The sequence below is a fragment of the Mus caroli genome, unplaced genomic scaffold (genome assembly GCF_978045245.1).
Source record: "Mus caroli unplaced genomic scaffold, Mus_caroli_1 scaffold_15, whole genome shotgun sequence".
NCBI lineage: Eukaryota > Metazoa > Chordata > Mammalia > Rodentia > Muridae > Mus > Mus caroli.
This window is the reverse complement of record NW_028227270.1, coordinates 116,333,383-116,346,293: the sequence shown is the minus strand read 5'-3', so window position 1 is coordinate 116,346,293 and position 12,911 is coordinate 116,333,383. Positions and strand designations below refer to the sequence as shown.

At 38.2% G+C, this 12,911-nt stretch overlaps 1 protein-coding gene across 3 annotated transcripts in view; it reads right to left on the bottom strand.

The window, feature by feature from the left end:
• The window catches only part of LOC110308618 (aldo-keto reductase family 1 member C1-like), a 38,209-nt gene extending 30,751 nt beyond the window's left edge, over nt 1-7,458 (bottom strand). For 2 of the 3 annotated variants that reach the window (XM_085831309.1, XM_021181042.3), the window contains exons 1-5: nt 7,313-7,458; nt 5,065-5,232; nt 4,170-4,286; nt 2,862-2,939; nt 2,240-2,362 (exon numbers count right to left, since the gene is read on the bottom strand). In XM_085831309.1, the coding sequence (XP_085687435.1) occupies nt 2,240-2,362; nt 2,862-2,939; nt 4,170-4,286; nt 5,065-5,232; nt 7,313-7,396 (570 nt within the window). In that variant the 5' untranslated portion in view covers nt 7,397-7,458. Of the gene's footprint in view, nt 1-2,239; nt 2,363-2,861; nt 2,940-4,169; nt 4,287-5,064; nt 5,233-6,983; nt 7,169-7,312 lie in introns of those variants that run through there. The other variant, XM_029468247.2, reaches the window with a different exon arrangement.
• Between the last annotated feature and the right edge of the window lie 5,453 nt (nt 7,459-12,911).

Genomic DNA, 12,911 nt, shown 5'->3' with positions numbered 1-12,911 from the left:
ATACAGTATTTATCACTATTGCTCTTTAATATAGCTTGATATCAAGGATGGTGATTCCCCCAGAAGTTCTTTTATTGTTGAGAATAGTTTTTACTAACTTGGGTTTTTTGTTATTCCAAATGAACTTGCAAATTGCTCTTTCTAACTCTATGAAGAATTGACTTGGAATTTTGATGGGGATTGCATTGAATTTGTAGGTTGCTTTTGGCAAGATTCCATTTTTACTATATTAATCCTGCCAATCCATGACCATATCAGATCTTTCCATCTTCTGAGATCTTCTTTGATTTCTTTCTTGAGAGACTTGGAGTTGTTATCATACAAATCTTTCACTTGCTTAGTTAGAGTCACACCAAGGTATTTTATAGTATTTGTGACTATTGTGAAGAGTGTCATTTCCTTATTTCTTTCTCAGCCTGTTTATCCTTTATGTAGAAGGCTACTGATTTTTTTTAATTAATTTTATGTCCTGCCACTTTGCTGAAGTTGTTTAGCAGGTTTACAAGTTCTCTGGTGGAATTTTTGGGGTCATTTAAGTATACTATCATATCATCTGCAAATAGTGATATTTTGACTTCTTCCTTTCCAATTTGTATCCGTTTGACCTCCTTTTGTTGTCTAATTGCTCTGACTAGGACTTTGAGTACTACATTTAATAGGTAGGGAGAGAGTGGGCAGCCTTGTCTAGTCCCTGATTTTAGCTAGAGTGCTTCAAGTTTCTCTCCATTTAGTTTGATGTTGGCTACTGGCTTGCTTCATATTGCTTTTATTATGTTTAGGTATGGGCCTTGAATTCCTGATCTTTCTAAAACTTTTACCATGAAGGGATGTTGAATTTTGTCAAATGCTTTCTCAGCATCTAGTGAGATGATCATGTGTTTTTTTTTTTTTTTTTTGAGTTTGTTTATATAGTGGATTATGTTGATGGATTTCCCTATATTGAGCAATTCCTGCATCCCTGGAATAAAGCCTACTTGATCATGATGGATGATTGTTTTGATGTATTCTTGGATTTGGTTAGCAAGAATTTTATTGAGTATTTTTGCATTGATATTCGTAAGAGAAATTGGTCTGAAATTCTTTTCCTTTTTTGGGTCCTTGTATGGTTTAGGTATAAGTGTAATTGTGGCTTCATAGAATGAATTGGGTAGTGTTCCTTCTGTTTCTATTTTGTGGAATAGTTTGAAGAGTATTGGTGTTAGGTCTTCTTTGAATGTCTGATAGAATTCTGCACTAAACCCTGCTGGTCCTAGGCTTAAAAGCAACCATAATCCATCTGTTAACATTAGACTGATACTTTATGTAAAGCACATGTATGTATAAGAACAATTGATTCTTGTCTGGATGAAGAAGCTACTTCACCATGGATAAAAAGGAACATGCATGTAACTTTGCCACAGTTGGTGACAGACAAAGACACTTTTGTTTCTCAGGCCATTTAGATTATCAATTAAGAATTCAAACAAGTGTTATAGGAACATTCTCCATGACATTCAACTATTCATTGGTTTAAATTTTGTATTTTGTTTTTATATTGGATGCAGTTTTAAAAACAGTGTTCAGTGTTTCCTATGTTCCTCATACTACTTCCCCGAAGTGTTAAGATGTTACATAATGAGGTCACCAAGCAGCTAACCAAAACAGATGCAGAAAACCTCAGCCAAACATTAGACAGATCTTCGAAGTCTTGTCAAAGAGTTGAATGAAGTATTGAGGGACACTGAAGGGATAGGGACTCTACAGAATGACCAAAAATGGCACCTAAGCTGGACTCTTGGTGCCTACCAGAGACTGAACCATCAACCAAAGAGCATACAAGGCCTGGAACTAGGTCCCCTGCAGATACATAATGGATATGAAGCTTGGTCTTCATGTGGGTCCCACAAAAAAGTAATGAAAAATACAATATATATATATGTACTATATATAGTGTATATATATATATATATATATATACATATATATATGGAGATATGTTTTCCAACTTAAGGATACGTCTACTTTGATCTTTAAATACACCTACTGACATCTGCTTCCAGGAATACTTTAAATCTCCACATTTTAATAATCCAATATTTTATTTTAGAATCTCTAAGAATGTTTTGATACAGTGTCACTTATTTTATAATCTTCTTTCCATGAAAATAAGAGGAATTAAAGAAGGGGCAACCAGACTGGAGGCATCAAAACAGAAATAAGGAAATGGATGTGAGGTAAAGAGGCACATGAGTGATCTCACCTGGTTGCAAACAGGCTTGTATTTGAGCCCAGGCTTATTCAGAATTTTCTCCAGCTGCCTGCTATTAAAGTTGGACACACCAATGGACTTGACCAATCCTGCATCCTTACACTTCTCCATGGCCTAGGAATGAAGGAGTTGCAAAGAGTCATATTTATATCAAAATAAATGCAAGATGGAGCCATTAAATGATCAGTGTCCACTCTGCACATATAGCTCATTGGCAGAGCCCTTGCCACAGTGTGAAAGACCCTGAACTTGATCATCTTCACACTAACATTGAAAAAGTTATCCTAGGGAGACACTGTCTGAATGATCCCTGACGCTGAACATGACAAAACCAAAAGACTGAAGATAACAGAGGAAGAAAGTGACAACCACACAGTATCCCTGGGTCCTTGCTAAGAAGCAGTGATGTTCACAGTGGGTATCACAGCAGAATCCAGTCATTCCTGTTGTCCTGAATACTCACTCCATTTCCCTCTGTCATATCATAGGAACTCCAATGACACACTCTGTAAACATAAAGAATGCCTACACCCAGAGGCACATTCCCATGTCCTTCTGTACCCCAGAGGCTCCCTTCCTTACCTCCTCTGTTGTCCCTCTTCCAACTGCTCACCTCCCATGTGGCACATATATCCACTGTGTCAAATAACGTTTTTCCATGCTCATCTTCTGGAAACAGATCTTCCCCTGGCTGTAATAGAAATAGTCTGCATGATGGTCTGAGTAAATACAGTGTCTCATAGGAATAGCTAGAATTGGAACACTAAATATTCATTAAGTGGAGCATCATGCTATGTATTTATATTTACAGAGCAATTTTCATGTGAAATTTTAAGCAGTACTCTTGGGTACTTGAGCTAGTCTCTTGTATATATCATGTAATTTTACATATCTATTATTATTATTAATTATTATTATTCAGGGTTCTCACAGATCTACCTTTGGCTTCCTAGCTGATATTTATTATTTTGTCATGTCTTATTGATACTTCTGTGTTGGGAGCCATTTTGCCTGCATCTGTGAAATTCTTCCTGTCAGGCAGAGTCAAGTCAGGCCAAGGTCTACTTGCAGATTTCCTTGACTGCTGACACATGGAACGATAAGAGGACATACATTTGATATCCAAGGCTAGGGGCTGAATGTTCTGTTAATCTTGGAGGAAGGAGCATGGAGGAATAGGGAGGCCTCCAGATGAGAACAGATATCAAATTACACCAGCCATTGTATTTGTCGGCTTATGACATTGTATCCCACAATACTATAAAGTATATAAAACCTAAGAGAATTAAACTTGGGACTGCTACAGTGCTGACTAAACAGTCCTCCCAATTTCTAACCTTTGCCTCTGAGTCTCTTTTTCTGGCATTTGTATAATCCTCACTCCCAGCTCAGAGGACTTCTCAACTTTGTACCAGATGGACCAGTAACTTTCTGCTGTGATATTTTTCTATCACTGAGAAACTCAGTAGTCATACAAACTTGATCTCCAGCAATAATGAAATTGAGTCATGACCTATGCCAATCAGTTGTCTTTTTCTATCTGAGTTTATTTGGGCAAAAGGCAACTATATCCACTAAGGATGGTAAATTAGGGGTATATTCGAGACTAATTTTGATGATAGTAAACTCAAAGATGCTATAAGGAGGTAATAACCCAGAAACTTGAGCTGCCTCAATGCCACAAAGAAAAGCTGAATTAAATCCAAATATGTACTAATGCAAGATTAGTTTTAAATCTAAAATTCTAGCAATTACTTGGCCTTCCCATTTTACTATTTTGTGTATAATTACTTTGTATAGAATACAGAACATAGCAATTGAGTTTACAGGAAAATATAATATAAACTTATCTTGATCATTGTGGAAAATAATAGCCCCACCCTTGTCAAAGTTGATTAAGTCTGGTCATTAAATTGATTACCTTCATTTGCATTGGATAATGTATAATATAGAGGTCAGCATAATCCAGCTGCAGGTTTTTCAATGATTTCTCCAAGTTAGAGCGAACCAGCTCTGGCCTATGGAAAGTGCACCAAAGCTACTTACATGAAAGAATGGAAAAAATCCTGGATTAGTAAATCATTCACATATGGAGGCTTTACGTTACATAGTACTGGCACATTTTGTACTATTTAGAAAGTACTAATAAATAAAATTGTCTTTATTTCATTTGTGGCTTCCATTAATGTGGCATACACATGAACATCATTATAAAATGCTTTCAATCTTTTAAAACTGAAAGAAATTTTCTCAAAAGATAAAACTCTCATCAACTAGTAATAATATTCAGCCCCTGGATTATATTGTAAAGAGATCAGAAACTAATTATTATTCTAATTATTCAATCATTTCTTCAATTAAAGAAGAATTGGAAGCTTACATCATTGAACACCATGTGAATATTCTAATCTGTGATGGACACAAGTACATTCACTTTAACCGATCTTTAATATGAAGGTTGCTTTTTACTGCTATATGATACTTAAAGGTAAAAATTAGTTTTTGGAATATAACAGATTAGAAAGCTATCTAGGAGATATAGAAGCTACAATTTCATAGTTTACCTGAACTCACTGCCCATGATACAATATAATCGAGGCTTAGAAAAATAAAGAACTTTGAACTATGCATTTGTAGACAGTAGGAAGTCATAATCATTTTGGCTTTTCGTGCTGGAACTCATCTATGAATTATATGCAACTAAGGGTTGAACCTGAATGTATATTTTACCACCTAATGATCCAATTAAGTGAGTGTTTGCTTGCTTATATTACATTTCAACTAATCTGTACACCTAAGCACCATACACACAATACCTTTGTAGTGAGGAATATGTCTTCTCTTTTCACAAGGCCAGCTGCAATCTTGCTTCGAATAGCCTGCCCTACATGATTTTCAGTTTGGTACACATAAGCAGTATCAATATGGCGGAACCCAGCCTCTAGAGCTAAATGGGTAGCCTCCAGTGGCTTATTTTCAGTAACCTGGAGAAATAACAAAGGGAAGTAGTTAAAGACACAGAAGAAAGTGGCATAAATGGATCTGATTATCAGTTTCTTGAAGTTGAAGGAATTATAGATTTCCAGGTCATTCTCATACAGCTTTAGTGCTTAATCTTGTCACCTGTAAACCAGCAGAACCTACAGCAGAAATTGTGGAGATCAAATACACAAGTGTGATTTCAGGAGAGTCATCCTTTTCCTATATTGCAGGTTATGAGATCTCAGGTGAGCATTTGGGGCAGTAAGTGTCAAGTTATTTTCACTGGGTGTTTACTGGGTAATCAATCACCAGAAGTTCATATCCATGACCTTTACCCACACAGCAATGGCCCATCAGTTGCATCAGAGCACCTGAAATAGACCTCACATTCAGCCAGTATTCTGGAAAAGTTTACAGGTCTGAGTATATAGGAATAGTCTTGTTATAATTTAATTTATGTAGTGGGGTCACAGCTACAACAACAGGAGAAGGGTGCTTTGATCAAAACAGAGAAGAAATACAAATTTGCTTTTGAATTATGCATCTCTCTCTAGCAAAGACTCCTAGGAAATACTGAGTTATTTTCTGCATCAAAGTATAACAATATATGAAAATTCATATGTTAAAAAATAGAGGATTCCCAATTATATTAAAAACTTCAGAGTGGGATATGATGCCCTACCATTAATACCACTGTTCCAGAAGCAGAGGAAAGCAGATCTCTTTGAGTTCAAAGTCTGCCTGCTCTACATAGCAAATTCCAAGCCACCCTATCTCAAAACAAATAAAAAAGAAAGGAAGGAAGGAATAGATGAAGGGAGAGAAAGCGAGAGAGGAAGAGAAAAAAGAATTTCCTTTCTCAATGAAAAGTGAAATGGTGATTCTCAGCACTGAGCCCAGAAACCTGCCCAGGTTGCCTTGCTGCAGGCCTACTCAGGCTGAGACTTCTCGACACTTGTCTTGTTTTTCTTTTTCTAAACAATATTTTGGATTAATTTCATGTACGAATGTTTTGCTCTCATGTAAGTCTGCGTATCATGTGCAGGCAGTGTCCGTGGAGTCCCATGTTGGATTACTAGAATTGGAATTATTGATGGTTATAAACCACCATGGGACTGCTGGGAATCAAACCCTGGTCCCTGCAAGAGCAATAAATGCTCGTAACCACTGGACCAGCTCTCTAGTGCTGCTGCTTTCCCTTTTGCATGCCACTTTATCCTATAAAGTATCCAAGTCTCACCATATTTCTTCACTCTTGATCTTTGGATATTTACAAGAAGGTAAATTGCATTCAGGGCAGTTTGGCCATTGTTACTCCACAAATATCTTTGTAAATCTTAGAGAAAAAATTTACAAATTCAAAGTTAAAGGAATAATTCACTTATTTTAAAATTGTGAGACTTTAAGGAAGATTTTAAAATATGAAATTCCTTCAAGGTTTGCAAATTGCCCTATTTGGTCACCTCACTTCAGAGAACCTTCTGGACAATGGTGTTCCACTCCTAAGGTACAGTAGTAAAGACCAGCTAGCATGTCACCATTACCATTTACACCAGCATCACATTGCAGTGTCCCCTCAGTCCCCACAATTGAGAGTTGTAAGTGGAGGCTTTACTTAACTCAAGTGCAGCATTTACTGTGAAGTTTACTGACAGCTTCTCTACATAGAACTGTGATAGTCCTAAGACATTTATACAAACATTCAACATGCTGATTTTTCTAAGTCTTGTATTATTTAATAGGGGGAAAATACCTGAAATACATAGCTAAACAGAAGAACCTCTCTTTTCTCCTCTGCCATTAGCATAGAATCAAGGAAGCTGATGGTATTGTGGACTGGTAACTGATTCTTCTAGCAAGCCAAGACCAGTTATTGAAATTATTGGAAAGTGATGATGTAATTAGACCTTGATACAGAGCAAAGTCAAACTATCTTCTATCCTTTACAGTAGTCTAGAGAAACAGAACCAGTTGAGTCCCGCTGAGTCACATAGCAAGTGAGTGACTTGATGGCTTCATCTCCTCCACCCACCCTCAGTTCATTTTCTTTTGACCCATTCACCACAGCACCATTGTTCTTACCTCTTCTGGTTTGTAGGTGCCAAAGCCCAGCGCAGGGATGAAGTTGCCATCATTCAGTTTCACACATTGCTGTTTGGAACTCATTGCTTATCACTTTTCTGATTAAGCAGGTTCTGCTGCTCCTGCACCCTTTGTGGAACAGTCAATCAGCTTCCTGGCTAATGGATAACCAAAGGCACACCCTCCTCTACTGTCTAAACAGTGCTGTTATCTGATTAATGATTACACAGTACTTACACCTGTCTAATGGTTACCCAGTGACATTACCTGTTTAATGGTTGACCAATACCAAAGGGAAGGTAGGAATTTAAAGAGCTACTTTTACCTGTGACTTGGTATCATTCAGATAATGGTACCAAGATAAAAGATAATTCTGTAGTGAATCATGATTTTTAAATTAAATTTCTCTTTATGAATTACATATAAATTACTGTCAGCTGTTGCAAGTGGTTAAGGGATAATCACTGGTTGTTTTCTAGCTAGAAACCTTGTGGTGATGGGGATGCCTCAAGTCTCCCCTTGTCTCAAGCTCAGCAGCACTTTAAGTTCTTATGTACAACAATTGAGCAAGCAGTCTAGCTTGAGTTTCAGCAAACAAGGAAGTTTAGACTTCAGAATAAAAGCAGACCAAGGGGGGCAACAGTGGTCTTGACTCTGACAGGCACAGTCTTCTCTCTCTCTCTGTTGTCTCTTACCTATATTTCCCTCAGTGTGGGCACTTTTAGAAAAGGGGTCTATATCTCTTGAAAGTCTATTTTATTCCAAATTCAGTGTAATAAATAGGAATAGAATCTAGATTAACCCAAAAGTTGAAATGCTCACTAAGATAAAAGTGTAACATCAATAGGCACACACTCCCATATGAGGAAGTTACTGAGCTGGTTTGAGCTTATCCAGGTAAAGCCAACCAGTTCCACCTGGTGTTCTTTATGTCCTATTTTGGAAGACTAGCACTGACCCAGTGAGGGTGAATATGGCCAAATATTGTTGTAACCTATTTTACCCACTACCAGCAGCTATACAACCTACTCAGGGTCCAGAATTATCCCAGTTAAAATGACCACTACCATGGTACAATAACCCTAAGTGTACAGTAGTGGTACTCATATTTTGGTGGTAACTAACAGCTGTCTAGTTGGACTTAAGACCAACTCAGCAGTCCTGGTGTTGAAAACCTAGCAAGCTACCTAGGACTAGTGAAATCATGGGTCTTCTAACACCTATAACTACCACATTATTAAACCATTATCCCTAAGGATATTCTAAATACTTGCTCTTATTCTCAAAGTTAAATTTAGTCCCTACTCCTCATCAAGAAAACTTCTCTATAAAGCAGATTTAGACCACCATAGAAAAAAATAACAAAAACCCAACATGCACATTTGTGGAGCCTGGTCTCAACTGACATTTATAATACAACTCTCATACCTAAGCCTCAGCAGTTACCTACAGCTCTTTATATCCTGATATGAGGAGACTGTAGGTCAGCTAACCTCTGTTCTACATTAGGCTCTTGAAAGTTTTCAGGGAACAGGCAGTTCTCTGCCTATTCTTTGCTGGGTGAAGCACTGTCATAGGAACATCCAGATGAGGGATCACAGATTCCTCCAAAAAGGTAAGTTCAGGGAGTCTTTAAAAGAAGAAGGTGATTGTAATGGTCAAGGTTAGGGTCACTTGGCTACCATCAGCTGCATTTTTGGGAAAAGGAGTGCTGAAGACATCAGTTGTAGCAGGGTACTAAACTAAACAAGGACCAAAGACACAGACAAAAATCAAACAATGAGAAAGAAATTTGGGAGCCTGTTGGTATAAGTAGCATGTAATTAATTTTTTTAACTTAAAAAATTCTCAAGAAGGCTTATCTCATTTTATCCAATGTTGGCTATGCTGTGTCAGAATGTGGTCCAGGAGAGGTGTACACTTTCATGCCAGAAAAGGGCTTCAGATCTAGCATAGAGGGTTGTAAGGCACCATGTATTTGCTTGGAAATAACTCAGGACTTCTGGAAGAGCAGACGGTGCTCTTAAATACTGAGCCATCACAAAGATTTGCCTTGAATCTTTGAATGTGCACTGATGTTATTTTGCCTGCATGCATGTTTCTGTGAGAATGAGTTGTGAGCTCACATGGATTGTGAGTATCCATGTGGGTGCTGAGAATTGAACCCAGGTCCTCTGGAATAGCAGCCAGTTCAGTGATATTTTTGCATAACTATTTGAAAAGTAATCTGTTGAATTCTGGAACAAAACAATTTGGTTGCCCAATAAAAGAGGATCAGGGTCAATAACATAAGAAATGAGAGGCTATTCAGGACCATACCTGTTAGAAATAACATTAGAAAAACATCTGAAGATATTTTTATGGGAGTCAAGACAGGATTTATCTGGTGAGGCCAGAGGCTAGAATGGGTGGAGGAGATAAATCTGTCAAGTTATCCACTTGCCATGCGACTCTGTAGGAATCACCTGGCTCTGTTTTTCATATTTATTATTGGTCTCATACGAGTCTGAGTGTTGTTGAATGTTATATTCCAGGAGGGACAGACCAGGATAAGAGCTCCCAAAGACCTTGAACAGTAAAGTATTACACAAGAGAAGGCATAAACACACACACACACACACACACACACACACAGGGCAAAAACTATTTGTCTGCTAATCTTGTAATTGCAGATTGGGTCACAGAATATCTGTCCCAATGAAGGACTGTGAGAGGTTGCAAATGGTTACTTTTTCATAGAGGATCAAGCAAGGAAAGAGAAACACTGGGGCCTGCTGGACCACCTTGCTGTTGAGTGATGACAGACAGCATCCAGGACCCTTGTGCTGCCTCCAACATACAAAGTGTTTCCCAGACATGGAAATGGTTATTGATGAGCACTACAAACTTGTCCTTTCTCCCTCAGAGCGATCACTTCTTTCATTCATAAATAAGGAAAGTCTTTCAGATGGGGCACTTGATATTGAATGGCTACCACCTGACAGTTTAAAATTTCAAATAGTTTAATGACCATGTTGCAACAAGAGCATATTGTACTGAACTTCATTAGCCACAGAATTTTTAAATTAATATCAAGTGCTAAAAAATTACCTAGCTCATGTGAATAAATACTTGGAATTGTGATTGAATTTGCAGCTTTTGCAGAAGTTGGAGTTTCCTTTAAGGATACAAACAAATGTGAGCAAAAAAACCACAAAACGTCTCCCTTTTTCTTTTTCACCTTCAAAGTAGATCAAGCAGGAGCATGGCAATGTAATTAACATAAGAGGCTTAAACATAAGGGACCTTGTTGCTATTTTTTGTTCATTGTCTGAAAAACGTGTCAACAACTGTAGAATGGTATTTATTTTGGCTCCCATTCAAAGACAAGTCTTCCACCCTAGTTCATAATAGAGCCAGGCTTTACTGCAAAAGAAAGCAAGTTGCTTCCTTTTGAAAATGTTTGGGTTGAGCTTGCCCCAATTCTTTAGGGTGCATCCTAGAGGCCATCCAATGAGATGGAGATGGGCCTGATTCCCAGTCCTACAAATAGAGGAAAAATGAATTAGAGAGGCAGGAAACACCTCAGGCGAAGTGATCCTGTCCACTCATGCAATCCTCCGACTAGGGTGGGGCCACTTACTTGCTATGTGTAGTCTAGCCTCCAGTGGGCAGTTCTGGATTTCTTTAGGTTCACCAGGGAATTTTTCTCTTGAGACTGAACACTAACCAGTCTCTTGATCATCTTGCCAGACACCAACCATTCTCAATTCTCTCCCATCATGCTTGGACTATTCTCCCTATATTTGATCAGCCTATTCTAACATAAGCTCTGTAATCAAAATGTTTCTCCTTTAAAATTATGGTCTCTTCAAGCAATTAAACCTAGTGTTTGAGCTTGCCAGTTTCCAGATAACTTAGCTAGTACCCTGTCATCAAACAATGGAGTCCCTGTTTTGTTTAGGGGTTAGGAGTTTAATAAGCTTTTTAAAGAATACACACAAGCTGGGAGCATGGCTCAGTGGCATAGTCCACGCCTAGTATGTCCAGGGCTCTGAGTTCAATTCCCATTACTGCAAAAAAGAAAGAAAACACTTTCTTTGAACCTGTGATGCAGATGCAGCTTGCTTGGTAAAGCCACTTTCTATGAAAGACTGGAAACCTGAGATTGATCCCCAGAATTCACATAAAGGTGGAAGCAGAAAACCAACTTACTGCCATGGCATATGTGCAGCCACCATGCTCATTCACACACACACACACACACACACACACACACACGTGCGTGTAATCAATAATAATAATAATTTAAAATAATAAACAAAGTAATTCCAAAAGAAAACCACAAGTATCTGAGCAGTAGGAGCAAGAATCCCCCTGTAAGGGATGAAGACATTGAAGGGTCATCCCCTGTCAACAGCCTTTAAGTTTTCCAAGGCTATGCCAGGGTTTAATAGTAGAAGGAGGCTGTGTGGTTAAAAAGGCATTTCATTCTGCAGCTCTGTGAACAAAGATCCCCCAGACCTCATTCTTATCCTTAAAGCCTTGCAGCTTTCCCAGGTAGCTGACTGCAGCATCAGAATAACCAGCTTGGGGGACTTCAGTGTCTTTTGACATGAGAGAGGAAATAAAAGGGTTTCATCTGGGCAAAAGCCATAGAAAAGGAACAAGCCAATGTCCTTGGTCATTCCAAATTTTCAGTGTCACACAAGTAACAAAGCAGAGGCAGCTGTGCTTAGGTTGTCATTTTAAAAAAAATAGAAAAAAAAAGAGGAGGAGGAGGAAGAGGAGGAGGAGGAATGTAAGAAACCCACAGATTGGAGGCATTTAAATGAGGATTATAAGTAGTGATAGAGAAAAGGAAGTGGAGAGAGACAAGCATTGAACTAAAGGATTCTCATACGAGCAAAAACAACAAGAAGAAAATTATTCATTACACTTAGGAAACTTAAAAGGAGTAAGAAGATGCAAGTAGCCAACAGAAGCAGAGTCCTTTTGATGGGTGGGGTAGGGAGGGGGAGAATGACACCCTTTAGCTAAATAAACTGAACCTGTATTGAACACTAGATGTCCTGGGGGGAGGGCTTCAGTTTCCAGTAGTCTCAACTCTAGCTTCACTCTTGGATCTTCTGAATTGCAATGTGAATAATGTAGATGGAATGTTTAATAGGGAGAGCAGCCAAGAGTTTCATTTCAGAAAACAAGGAAGTAAGACTTCTCTTCAGAATAAGAGGAAGCTGAGTCCAGCAGCAATGCCTGGAGCCTGGCGAGCAGGGACTTCTATTTTTCCTCTACTTGATAACACTTTTCCTGCCTCTCCTCCAGGGAGGGCACTTCTAGAAAATAGACTTTTTTTTAGTATCCCATTTTTTTTTCTCTAAAGGAGTTGTCAAAAGTTCAAGAATATGTATAGGATTTTAATCACACATAAAATAAAATAAATTCACTGTGCTTGCTTCCCTGGGCATGCCTGTTTAGGCTGACCAAAAACTACCAACTATTATTTATGTTCTATTCATGGGTATAGGCATGGACCAGTCCCTCCTCCATATATTTTATGTGGGTTTAATTTTCAAAGCCTTTTGCCATGATGAAGTGTCTACTTGATTACACAAATCTT